Source organism: Homalodisca vitripennis, chromosome 6, assembly GCF_021130785.1.
Source record: "Homalodisca vitripennis isolate AUS2020 chromosome 6, UT_GWSS_2.1, whole genome shotgun sequence".
Classification (NCBI taxonomy): domain Eukaryota; kingdom Metazoa; phylum Arthropoda; class Insecta; order Hemiptera; family Cicadellidae; genus Homalodisca; species Homalodisca vitripennis.
The window spans coordinates 156,399,901-156,412,538 of NC_060212.1; the positions used below are offsets into that span (position 1 = coordinate 156,399,901).

The following is a 12,638-nucleotide window of genomic DNA, read 5'->3' on the forward strand; positions in this document are numbered from 1 at the left end:
TATTTAAATCTTTCAGAGTAGACTAAATTACTATAAAATATTGTTATTGTAAATAACTGTTTTGTGTCCTCCGACATTTCTGATTTAGCCAACAAATTTGAATTTTTTAAAGTGTGGCCTAATTATTTTGTTTAATAATTAATTCTAAATTGGGTAACAGTTTCATTATTTGTCAGTAAGTAAGACACATATTTTCTTGACAACAGGTTCTCAGTGGTGATTCGCAGAGAGAACTATCCTGTGGACCGGCCGCCACCCCTGGCTCCTCCCCTGTCCAGTGTGTGGTTGCAGCCTGCTCATACCATCACCTTGCTCAACTCTCTCACCTTAGTAAACCTGCTGCCTTACGAGCTCAACTACTCTGTCAAAAACATGGTCTCTGGCCGTGTCCGGGCTGGGCAGGAGGCTGCGATACACCAGGTCAGCTGTCTAGGAACTGTGTACAACAGAGTAAAATAGTGGGGGACAGATTTATGAGCAGCAACGAATCTCATTCACCACTTAACCTTTTGAACTGGTGTTGCGATATAAGATAGACCCTTGATTTTCATATATTTGAACTTGTAAAACGACCTATAAACTATTCAACGTATAATTGAATCATTTATATTAAGTACATGTTTATTGTTGCAAATATTATAATTAAATGTTTTAAATTAAAATAAATTGCATTGAAAACAGAAAAGCAATGGTCTACAAAAATTCTGTGAGCAGTGTTTGATTTTTATTCATAATTCACTTGACAAATCTATTCTTACCCACACAGTCCAGGATCTGAGAGTAAGTTTTCATTGTATAAGCACATAATCTGGGTTTTCATGAAATCGATAGAGGATTTTTCCAAGAAAAGAATTAATTGTGAGTTATGCTAATTTTGGTGGAGGTCGAAATGGATGTGAATCAAAATGGTTAAAAATACAAAATTACTGTTTTTTCTCAGATTATATCATTTTTAATTTAAGAAAATAATTGTGCTGACTTTCTTTTTGAAAGTTTAACTATTACATAATTGATTGTAGTATTGCAGTACAATAATTGCTAGTACAAAGTAAAAAGGACGTCTCAGTTGGCTATTTGAGATTCTGGGCAATGGTTTGGATTGGAGACGAACAACTGGAGTAGACACCTTCTTGCCATCGGGAACATAACATTCTCAACATAGCATATTTGGGTAGTAGTTTCAAGGCTAGATAAAGTGATAAGAAAAATTTAAGAAACCAGATCTGCAATAGAGATATCTGCATTTTCTTAACCTGTTTTCTTAAACTGTTATCAAAATAGCTCTGGCATTAAATAAAAAGTAATAAAGTCTAATTATTTTTCATGATTTTGTTGTAACCTGCTTCCATGAATTTAATATGGAGGATTCAGTGAAGTGAACCGACTTGTTACCTACCCTTTACTACTTCCCTGTATTCCCAGTGGGACCACAACAAAACTGAACATCTTATCTAGCAACTTATCTAGGGTTCAAATACTTAATAAAAATAACAACAAAATGATAGCTGTTATCAAATCTACCCATTTATAATGGGTCTGACCAGTGCTTGGATTTTTACAAACAGAATCCATAGGGTGTAGTTAGTTATGTTTACATCAGAACAAATTAACCCTCGCTAATGTGGTGGTTGCAGGTGGATCAGGACCACCAGATAGAGCTGAACATCGGTCTGGAGAACTACCCTGGGGTGGGGACCTTGACCATTCCACCCCTCCCAACCCCTTTCACCCACAAACTGAGACTTCATGATCAGGCCAGGCGGAGACTGCAGGTGGTTGCGAGTGTGGTAGCTCAGCAAGGCACAGGTCTCAAGGTATTCTTTTATCTATCTTAGTTATTAGTACTCTGTAATAACTATAAACCGTAGATAGTATATATTTAGTTGATACTTATAAAGGAGTAATTTAGACACTATAAAAAAAGTAATGCTTAGTATTTTATAAAGGTTAACATACACTCCCTTCAAACCCTTGGTTACATCCTGTGGTGTAAAATTTTTACTAATTAACAGTGAAATTCTGTTTAACCTGCTGAGTCCCGGGTTATGGCAGCACAGGGGCATCTGCTGGCTCGGGTTTTTTCTGACACTTGGTTACTACTTTGCATTATAGTTATTTTTTGCATCTGCATAATCATATACTCATAAGTTTTATTTTTATGTTTATTTATTTCATATTATTGATATTTCTAAATTCAAATATACATATTTAAATTTATATATATATATATATATATATATATATTTTGATTCCAAGTGTAAGTTTATTTTTTATAAATCAACTTATAATTATTATAATTATATAATTTTGAATATAATTATATAATTTTGAACTACCTCGTTTATTACCAAGTCAACACTATCCAAAGTAGGCTTATTTGGACGATTATTAGAATAAACAGTATCACCTGATGGTCCTGGTACTGGTTCATCGAGATAACCTAAATCGTGGTTAAAGTCTGCATCACGAACTAGTTCACTAAAAATAAAATCACCACTTCTTACACGACTGAAAATATCCACATCACTTTCGTCGTCACTATCAGATAGTTCACTAAACTCACTGCCCAATAATTCATTAATATCTTGATCAAACAACTCATGCTTACGCGAAGCCATAATTATTGTGTACAAACAACAGCAACCGGCTGAAACGCCTCGACGTTTAGAGTAAAAAACAGGCTGCCAAGTATCGTAGCGCGAAACAAAATATACCTCACGAGAAAGCCAGTGTTCTCCCGAGTAACCCGGTATATTGAACGTCATTTAATTTAGCGAATTGAGTTGAAGAAAACTCAAAAATAAAACGCTCTGCGCGCGGCCGCAACAGTACGGCAACGGGCCACGACTGCACACTTGCCTCAGTCGCAACTGTGCGGCTACGGGATCCAACAGGTTAAAGAGGAGTAAAACCATTGTAATATCAGAATAACTTTGAACTTTTAAGAGTGGAAATCTTAACAGAAGGAAACATTAAAAGTTAATGAATGTTACCATTAGCAATAACATTGATTGTATTTAAACTAAGATGGTAATGCTACATTATAAATGCTGTAAGATAAAAAAAACCACAATATATTAGAAACATTATTATTTTATACAGTCTGCAGGATGTTCTATCAACAGGTTATAAATTTCTGAATGCCTCACTGAAGTAAACCAGGAAAGGTAAAGACCTGAAATTTAGTACACTGTTACCCATAATAAATATCATAACTAATGTCAGGTTTTAATTTTTTATATTGACTTGTTTATATGGTTTTGTTGTAATAATATTAGAAAAAAACTGATTATTTCTCTTTGGTGTTAGATTTTTATGACATTAATTTGTAGTAAATGTATGAAAATATTAGTGATTTCTTAACATAGTGGTTTAACCGATACAGCTTTTGGAAGTCCTTTGTTTGTTTTCCTCTATAAAAATGTACCTTTTTTATTAATTAAATTAATATAGTTTTTAATGTATTTACATTAATGCAAGAAAGAGTGATTTAGGAAGTAATGGGGTCCTTGAATGTCAGATTGTGGTACAAATGCAACCACCAAGAGACTTCAGTGGTGGCCTACGTGTACGCTTGGACACATGTAACTTCCATTGATATCAGTCACATAGCTCACTTTTACTAGCAAGTTCGAGTTTAAATTTTTTTTCTCAATACTACAAACTGACTAGCGAATTTAGTTTTCAAATAATCGTTTTTATTGTACAAAATTTTATTAATACAAGATATTTATACGTATTAAATTTTTTAAATACCTACCTACACAGTGAGTTCTTTAATTAATATTTTATTGATAATTTCACTTAGTTTAATTGAAAATGTCTTTAACCTAGCAGCCTTAAAAATGATTACTTTGATTGTGTATTCATGTATAAACATGTCAATACAATGCTCTAAATAATATGAGTCACTTCTGGTAAGAAAAATCTCCTTCAGACCATTACTCTCCTGTTCTCTTTGTTTCCAATAACACATTCTGGCAAGTTTGTTGCCACACATTGATTAATTTGTAAGTTTATGCTTAACCTTGTGTCTTAAGACTTTTTATATCTTAAATCTTTCGTTCTCTCTCAAATCATTCGCCAATAACAAGGTCACTCAAAATTCTCACATTATCTGAGGTTGTGTCACAGTAAAGTTACAGCCTGAATAAATTTCAGATGAAGAAAATACATTTTAAAATGTGACATTAATAAAGATGAACGCTTAATAGTTGTAAAGGGTTTCAGCCAAGTGAATGATGAGCAGCTGACACAGTTACATGTCAAACTAATGTGACAACCTGTTGACAGGTATCGGTGTCAGCACCGTTCTGGTTGGTCAACAAGACGGGGCTGCCGCTGGTGTTCAGGCAAGAGGGGGTAGCAACTGAAACTGCCGGACAGTACGAGGAACATGAAGTGGCGCGAATGGTGGCACCACTGCTGTTTTCATTCGTAGAACAGGATGCCAGCCCCATGGTGGTAGCCAGGGTGGGCAGCAAAGTGCATCCTGAGGGAACTCCCCAGGTGAGCCACAGGTGTCAATGATAATCAACTTAGGGAAATATGCTAATTTTCTTTTGTTTCTCATAAAAGAAGTAATGTTAAGGTTTCTATGTCACACTTGACATATACAATCCACTTCATAACTAAAGATAAATATCTGAGTCACTGCTTCATTATTGCAAAACTTTACAAATCAAGATTGAAATCAGTTCTCATTCAGACAGTTCTAAAGGGTTGCCTTAATAATTCTAATTATTAAGGCAACCCTATTCTCTTTCAGGCTTTAGATACTCTTTTAGGGGTGGGCCGATAAAACATGAATTTGATTTCAATTCTGTTACCTATTTCAAAAATTGTAATCGCAATTCTCAGTAATGAATTCAATATCGATACCTGTGTAACTAAGAATATAGGTAAGTCTAAAAAATTCTACTATAAAATTCTTTTATATATTTTATAATAAGAGAAATATTAATGCTACAAATGTCCCAACTGGGATATGGGTGTCTTTTAATGTGCGGTTGTTCTTTCTGCAGGGTATTCATTGTCTTAAATTCTTTATTTATTCCAGAATGAAGACATAAACATAAAATATCATGGCTTTTGAAACATATTTTAAGAACGGTAATATAGTACATTCAATGTATTGGTATCAGAATTGAGTGGAAAGAGCTGCGGTATTGATAACTGTTGATACCTTGATACTGTAATGCAACTCTGTATTATGTGGATATTGCAATGGACAATCTTAGGTTATGGCATTTGGGACATCTAGAATGCAAGTTGAATGAAATCCTACTTTGACTGGTAGTAGCAGTGGATGAATGTTTGTATTTAAATTAATAATTTATGAATGTTTGTTTATTTTATGGCAATCCCGATTGCCGAGTGGTCTAAGACGCCAAACTTTGAATCTGAGTTAGAGATAGCGCAGGTTCAAATTCAGTCTGTGACCATAGTATTTTTTATCAATACCATAAGCCTTGTATTCTTTAGACTCTCCCCCTTATTCTGTGTCGTAAGATCCTTTCATAGGCCAGTGGCCTATGAGGACGGGCAGAATAAGGCTTAAAAGGGTATTGGCCTCTCTTGTTTTAAAAAAATGGTGAGGTAACACAATTTTGCCTGTAAAAACCTTTGTACATGTATTTAAGATTTTGAAGTTTAATACATTGTGCAAAATTAATATTGTTGGTTAATTAATAATTGATTTAAAGTACAATATTCCTAATATCATTTATATTTGGAGAAGAATATTTGTTAGCCTTAAGTTGAAGACACTGATCGAAATATTAATTTTTATAGTGTATAAAAAAAAAAAAAAAAAAAAAAAAAAAAGGTCTTATTTTACCAGGCGAAGTTAGGGCTAAGAAGCCCTCTCTAACACTTAACCTAGGGACCAACGGCTTAAAGTGACTTCTGAACCACCACCAATGGCCGAGCAGGCGGGCCGCTTGCAAGGACAGGATCGCTCAGCGGTCACCTGTCCAAGCAGCAGCCACGCTCGGCGTTGCTTGATCTGGTTATCTTGCGATAACCGCCGTACCCACTACGGCGTACTGCGCACTACTACTGTACTGCGCACTGTATAAATAACTAACTACGTTTAATATCTAATTTAACATGGAATCATAGTAACAATGGAAAATAGAACATAACGTTACAAATATTATCTTTTTTTTTAACTTTGATGACTCCTCTTTCATTGTAAAAATGATTCATAACAAGGTTTTCAGACTAGGGAACTTATAGCAGAAGTAAACTCCAAATTGTTGGTGGATACTAGATCAATGGGATTGGTATGCCCATTAAAAATGTAAGGCACATCTCTCTAGTAATTGTTGTAAAGTCAGGAAGCAGAATAATCAGTCCAAGCTGTTAATACCTGTGTTTATGGACAGCATGTATTAGGAAGTGTAATATTATATGACAAACACTAACTCTCAATGTGAATGTTTATTTCAGCTCCAGTTCACCTTCCTCCTAATGCATTTAGAATCCGATGCTGTCACAGACTTGATTGCTAGACACTGGAGTCATTTTCGTCTGAAAAGATTTTAAAAAGTTGGTGACAAAGAAGCTTAAAACAAACTCTTTACATCACTTTGACATCAGAGACATCTAGACTACAAAATATAGAAATATAGTAAAATCTAGGTGAAGAGGTGTTTGTATTGTCACCTCAGGCGAACAATGATATGAGATTGTGTAAGAAATATTGTGACTCCAGATTCCAGGAGTCAAGTCTGTGACAGTGTTAGATTCCAGACGCTGTGCTAGGAGGATAGTGAACTGGAGCTGAACTCAACATTCACATGGAATTAACCCTTCCCACCATAGCTACGTGTGTAGACTAAATCTCATATGATCTTCTCTGTCTGGTTGAGATTTCTTTCACTAATCAAAGAAAGTCTGTAAAAACCTTCCTTTTATCACCTTACTTTGATTTTCCAATAAGAAGTGTCCAAAAGTTGATTTATGAGTAGAGTATTCCATTGATAACTCTTGTATGTTGTTGTGATATTGATTGACACAAAGGTGGTCCTGTATATTTTCAGTGGTGCCAACACTTCAGACTACAGCCAGGTGTGCAGGTGCGAAGACTGCGGGTGACTCAGTGGGACAACAGACCTGATCTTGTGTACATGATCGGGATAGACATACGTCCCGGTCGTGGCCGCTACAGGTGTACCAACATTGTCACTCTCACTCCTCACTACCAGATACACAACAAGTCTACCCGCAGAATACAGTTTGCTCAACTGTGTTTTGCTTCCACTGTAGTGAGTTATTCATCCATCAGTTATATTCTCCGTAAACTTTATGTTGGTGTAAAGAGGATTGGTAGGAATAACATGATTTATGAGGTTAACCCTTTTAGTGCCAACGTCCGAATTTTCGGACGTTGGATTATTGTGCGTAGTTTGCCAGCGTCCGTATTTTCGGATGTTTTGTAAAAAAAAAAATAAAAATTACTTTAATTAGTCAAAATAAATATACTTGTAATGTTTTAGAATCACAATACAACGATCTTTCCGATAATTACATTACCCAGTTTATAAGTCATACTAGGTAGCCATATTTTGATTTTAAAGTTGGCTATTCTGTGCATTTCGTTTCCCAGCTGTCAAAATTTTTTGAAACAATTGGAGAAAAAAAGGAAAAAAACTTTTGTGTATGTAGCGTAGCAAGCACTAAATCAGGAGGAAAACTAAAAAAATCATCCTATATGTGTGCTAATTGTAAGAGAGGAGTGCACACCAAGTGTTACCCTCTACACTTCTGCTGAACTTTCTCTTAAAATTTTCTATTTTGTACATTTTTATGTAAATAGTTATTTGTTTACTTTAAGTGATCCCTAGAGAACAATTTTTATTTATTTCAAGAGAGTTCCTAGCCTATTGATCTGTGAAATATTTTGACTCTTGTGTTAAGACCTTCAAGAAAACAAGAAGACATTTAACAGATTAGGCAAAACGGAGTGTTTTTCCAGGTTAGCACACTTTTGGATATTCTTTTTGTACTTTCACAATTTTTAATTTATCAGTTTGAAAGTTTGTAAATTTCAATAGAATAAAAATAGGAATTCAGTGATGTAATCAATGTTTTTCCAATGTTCTTTTTATTGTTGTGTATCACAAGTTAAACTCAAAAAAGTAAAAAATAAAAAATTTTAAATACTAATAATTTTTTTTTTTTAAGTAATAAACACAATTTTTTGTCAAATAAAGTGCAGGAAACAAAATACAACTATTTAAGTTTAAAACAAAAAAAAACCCATACATTTATCTTAAAAAATAGTGTATTTATAATTGTTTAAAGAATTACGGTACATTTTGGCTAAACGTGGCTGGCAATCTTGGTACAAACATGCATGTGTACGCCTAGCATTCCTGGTACAAATTTTGAAAATTTTGTTTGGCACTAAAAGGGTTACTATTAATATTGTATTTTGTGTGTGTTAGTTTGTCAGAGAAATTAAATAATTTTGCAATAATCTAATTTATAGCAGTATAACACTGCACATCAACATGATAGAAAAGAGCTATTCTTGTGTATGATCGGTGTACACTTCAGAATAAGGTCATCATATCCTCAAAGGAACGTCTAATGAGGAATTGGTGGAAATCAGAAATGGAAACTTCAAAAAAGGTCACTTAGTATTCAAATTTTGAGAAACCTAAAATATTATGTTCTTTTAAAGTTTTTTTATATTTGATGCTCAGTCAGTTATATAATTCTATAAAACTAGAATTAGTAATAATATGTCTTTTCAAATATTATTTTTATTATATTATGGATTCCTCTTTGGATAAAATGTACTGTTATTATAGTACATATACTATATTACTTTGGAACTAATACTTTATAAATCAAAACAACTTTTCGGAAATACTTGATTTATTCCGAATTAAAGTTCACACCCAAAAATTTAACAAAGTTTACAAACTTTAGATTAGATTTTCTTCAAAAACTTCTCACAATCGGTCAAATCTAATTAAGAGTCTGTTCAAAAAATGAATTAAAATTAAAATGAAACTAAAAATGTATACTTCTCCAAAATGGTTTAAATTAACAAAATAAACTAAAAGGTTCTCTTCTCAAAATATTCAAAATCAAAATAACACAAAACTTGATATTAACTTTACGATCAAAGTCTAATTGACAATACTTCAGAAATTGAATTAATTCACAGACTCTGTAATATGGGAAACTTTAGAAATTTAATCACAACAGTATAAAAATAAAAGATATTAACTAAACGCTGGTACGGGACTTACTACTTTGAAGACTATGGAGGCTGATAGGAAACTAATACGCACTAAAAGAAAATTAATAACTTGATTTAAATTACACCCGATAAAAAGAATTACTCTATATCCCAAACTAGAGGATTAGAGGAAGAACTACTGCTTCTCAACTGGACGTCTGCACCCTGTCGTCGACACTCCAACACTGCTCCCCCTCTCTCTTGCCAACCGGCTCGGGACGTATCACCGTAGACATCTCGATCAGCTGATTTACTTGTCTCGAACCAACAAACAATGTCCACGCACAGCGTCTAGTTAACAAAAGAGTCTACTTCCTACCGCGATTCAGCATATTAATTACAACTACGGTACAAAAACATTAAATTCAAAAAGCCTTGTCCCAAAAGGGTTATTACTAACTAGTTAAATTATTTCCATTTACTGGAAGAATCTTCAAAATCATTCTGTTTTTGAGGTGAATAAAAAAAGAACCAAATGTTTTAATAGTAAAGAGAGCTTAAAAATGAGTTCTAAGTGATATTTTTACACACTTTCTTCTTTTAGCATACAAAATCAAGTTTATGATTGCAAATTGCTGCTATTTCTAATGATAACTGAATTAAAGCGATACAGTGTTACTTTTACTATAAAAATTTAACAGTTATAGCTTGACTGACAGTTATTTAAACATTTAATTACCATTCATAAGTCTGCTAAAGTTGCTTAAGCAATGATTGGTATGGCAAGGATTAACTACATAAATTTTAAACGTATTGAAACAATATAGTTACAATTGTGTTATCTTTTTGCTCTGTGCCTGTCACAGAGTGATCCAGGAGCCCAAGCCACGTATCTGTCCGCAGTTCCAGACTGTTCCCTAGCATTCCATTGGCCCAGGCTGGACAAGGACCAACTATTGTGTCTGCGACTTTGTGATGTTCAACAGTGTCGCTGGTCCGGAGGATTTAAAATTGACAGCAATGATTCCCTCCATATCAATGTTCGGTATGTTATTACACACTGTACGTAGCAATTTGAGCTTTAAAAGTTTATTTTATTGGCTTTTCTTCATTATCTCCCCTAAGCTGTCGTTTTCATGTTCTAAGAGCACTTATTTTGTTTAATCCATCATATATATCAAGAATGAACCGCCTCTATTAACAGTTTTTTGTGAACTTTATGGACTATTTTAATTTCTTGAATATCCTAACATAATCTTCTCTATAAAGAAGTGTTTTGTAAAACTGCTATGAATATATCCTTGGTAAAGAAATAACTCCCACCAGAAGGGCTCACTTCTGACTGGTTAGTACCTGCGAGTAGAACCTACCCTGGGTACAGCAACAACTATTGTCATTTACAGTAATGGATGTCCACAATGTACATTATTAACTGCAAATGTCAAGAAATGAAACGATTTGTTAGCTCAATAGAACATTACACTGTTATAAAGCTCATCAAGGTATAAAAACATTAAATACTAAGTAACAATTAAAAAACTATCTTATAGGTGAAGTATGATATTTTCATCTTAATTATTTTTTGGTAAATTCGGAAAAAAATTATCAAAAGCATTCATTTAAATTTGAAGCATAGATTCCTTAATAGTTTTTTTTAAAGTCTGTAATGTAAGAATCTCCCCCTCCGTGATAAAGGTAATTTATTTAAAAAAACACTGACTATTGTAAGAGAAAGATGTATTGAAATAGATTGTTTTGTGTATAAACACAGGAAGAGAATGAATATTACTTGTTATGTAGTTAAGATGGATGATAAAGAGATTGAATTGCAATTTTTTATAAGTTTGAGTTAAAAGTTTCATTGTGTAAATAATTCTCACTGTCAAAGTTTGAAGATTAAAGAGAGTGTCCTACATGATTGATTAAATTTTAAATTTCTTAGAATTCGGATTGTTCTTTTTTGACTTTTGAATGTCTATTCAATAAATGGCAACCTACCCCAGCAAACAATTCTGTATATCATTACATTTAAAATAACCAAAATAAATATTTTTTTCTGTTGTTAAATGCATAAAATCTCAAATTTTATGAATAGTGTCGCAGGTTAAATTTAGTTTCTCATTTGACTGACTGATGTGATTTTCCTGTCTCAGATCCTGTCGACCAAAGTAACTCAACTTGGTAAAAAGTTATTTCAAGTTGTTCTCTAATTTATAATAAAGTTAAAATTAACTATGTTTGTTTTGGGAATATTTAAGGAGAATTTGTTACATGTAAGCCAATTAAAAATAAAATAAATGCTTTCATGAAATTTTTAGATAGGTCAAGGTTTTTTATCAGATTTAATAAAATTTGTGGTGTCATTAACAAAGAGAATTAAAATGCTCATGAATTAGAATGTACATTTGTACATTGAGCTGCTTGGGTAAGTCATGTAGCCTATACAAATTTAAAATAATTTTGGGTTTAAAACTGACCCTTGGGTTACACCCACCTCTAAATAGCGGGAAGGGAATAGATATTTTATGGGCAGAGCCAGCACTGTTTTAAGCTATTTTTACTATTTGGCTGCAACCCCTCAGAAAGCTAATAAACCAAGATATTGGGGTAAAGGGATAACAATCTATGGTTCTAGTTTTCTACTGTGGTTTATTGTTGCACTTAGTGAGTAAAGTTAAAGGTTTTAGTAAGCCTAAACATGAGTGTAACACGTCTCCACCCTGGTTTGACTGGTGAAGTCTGGAGCATAGCAAGCCTTTTATTCAATCTGGCATGGCTCAGATAGTGTACACAGTGAATATATCATGGGATCTTGGTTGTAGATGGCACCAATTCCTCACCCTTACCTATCTGGGAAGATAAGTATTCTGTCATTCTGAAAGTCATAAAAAGATCTTGTAGGTTTTAGCGCCTCTACTTATTGTCTAAGCAAAATATAAATTAAAATAACTGAGTTTCTGATAGTCATTTACATACTCTGCAGGAATGCCAGCGGACAAATGTATTTCCTAAGGGTGGAGATCATGCTGCAGAGAGCCACTTTCTTCATTGTCTTTACTGATGCTGACTCCATGCCAGCTCCCATACGAGTAGACAACTTCTCACAAGTCCCTGTCACATTCCACCAGGTATTTATTGTTTACTTATTTACTTTCATTAAAGTCATAGCCAAAAATGTATAATGTTGTTGCTTGAATTATACATTCCTAATGTAAATACTATTTTAAAGTTAAAATAAAAAACAAAACTTCTTTAAGATAATTTTGTTAAATTAAAGATTTTGTGTAATCTTCAACATAGTGCCACCAGTCAGTCACCAGTTTTAATGACAACCCGCTCATCTAAACCTTCTGCAAAGACACATTAGTTAATAGAGGTATATATGTACTCCGTTTTCAGCATCACTATCGCATTCTAAGCACCTATAATCAAACTCATG

General features: G+C 33.4%; 1 protein-coding gene across 1 annotated transcript in view; it reads left to right on the forward strand.

Annotated features, from left to right (window-relative positions):
- LOC124365043 (vacuolar protein sorting-associated protein 13D-like) overlaps window positions 1-12,638 on the forward strand; it is a 189,889-nt gene that overhangs the window by 134,161 nt on the left and 43,090 nt on the right. The window contains 6 exon segments of the mRNA XM_046820942.1: window positions 207-420; window positions 1,635-1,814; window positions 4,294-4,509; window positions 7,047-7,271; window positions 10,066-10,244; window positions 12,183-12,327. Of these exon segments, the coding sequence (XP_046676898.1) occupies window positions 207-420; window positions 1,635-1,814; window positions 4,294-4,509; window positions 7,047-7,271; window positions 10,066-10,244; window positions 12,183-12,327 (1,159 nt within the window).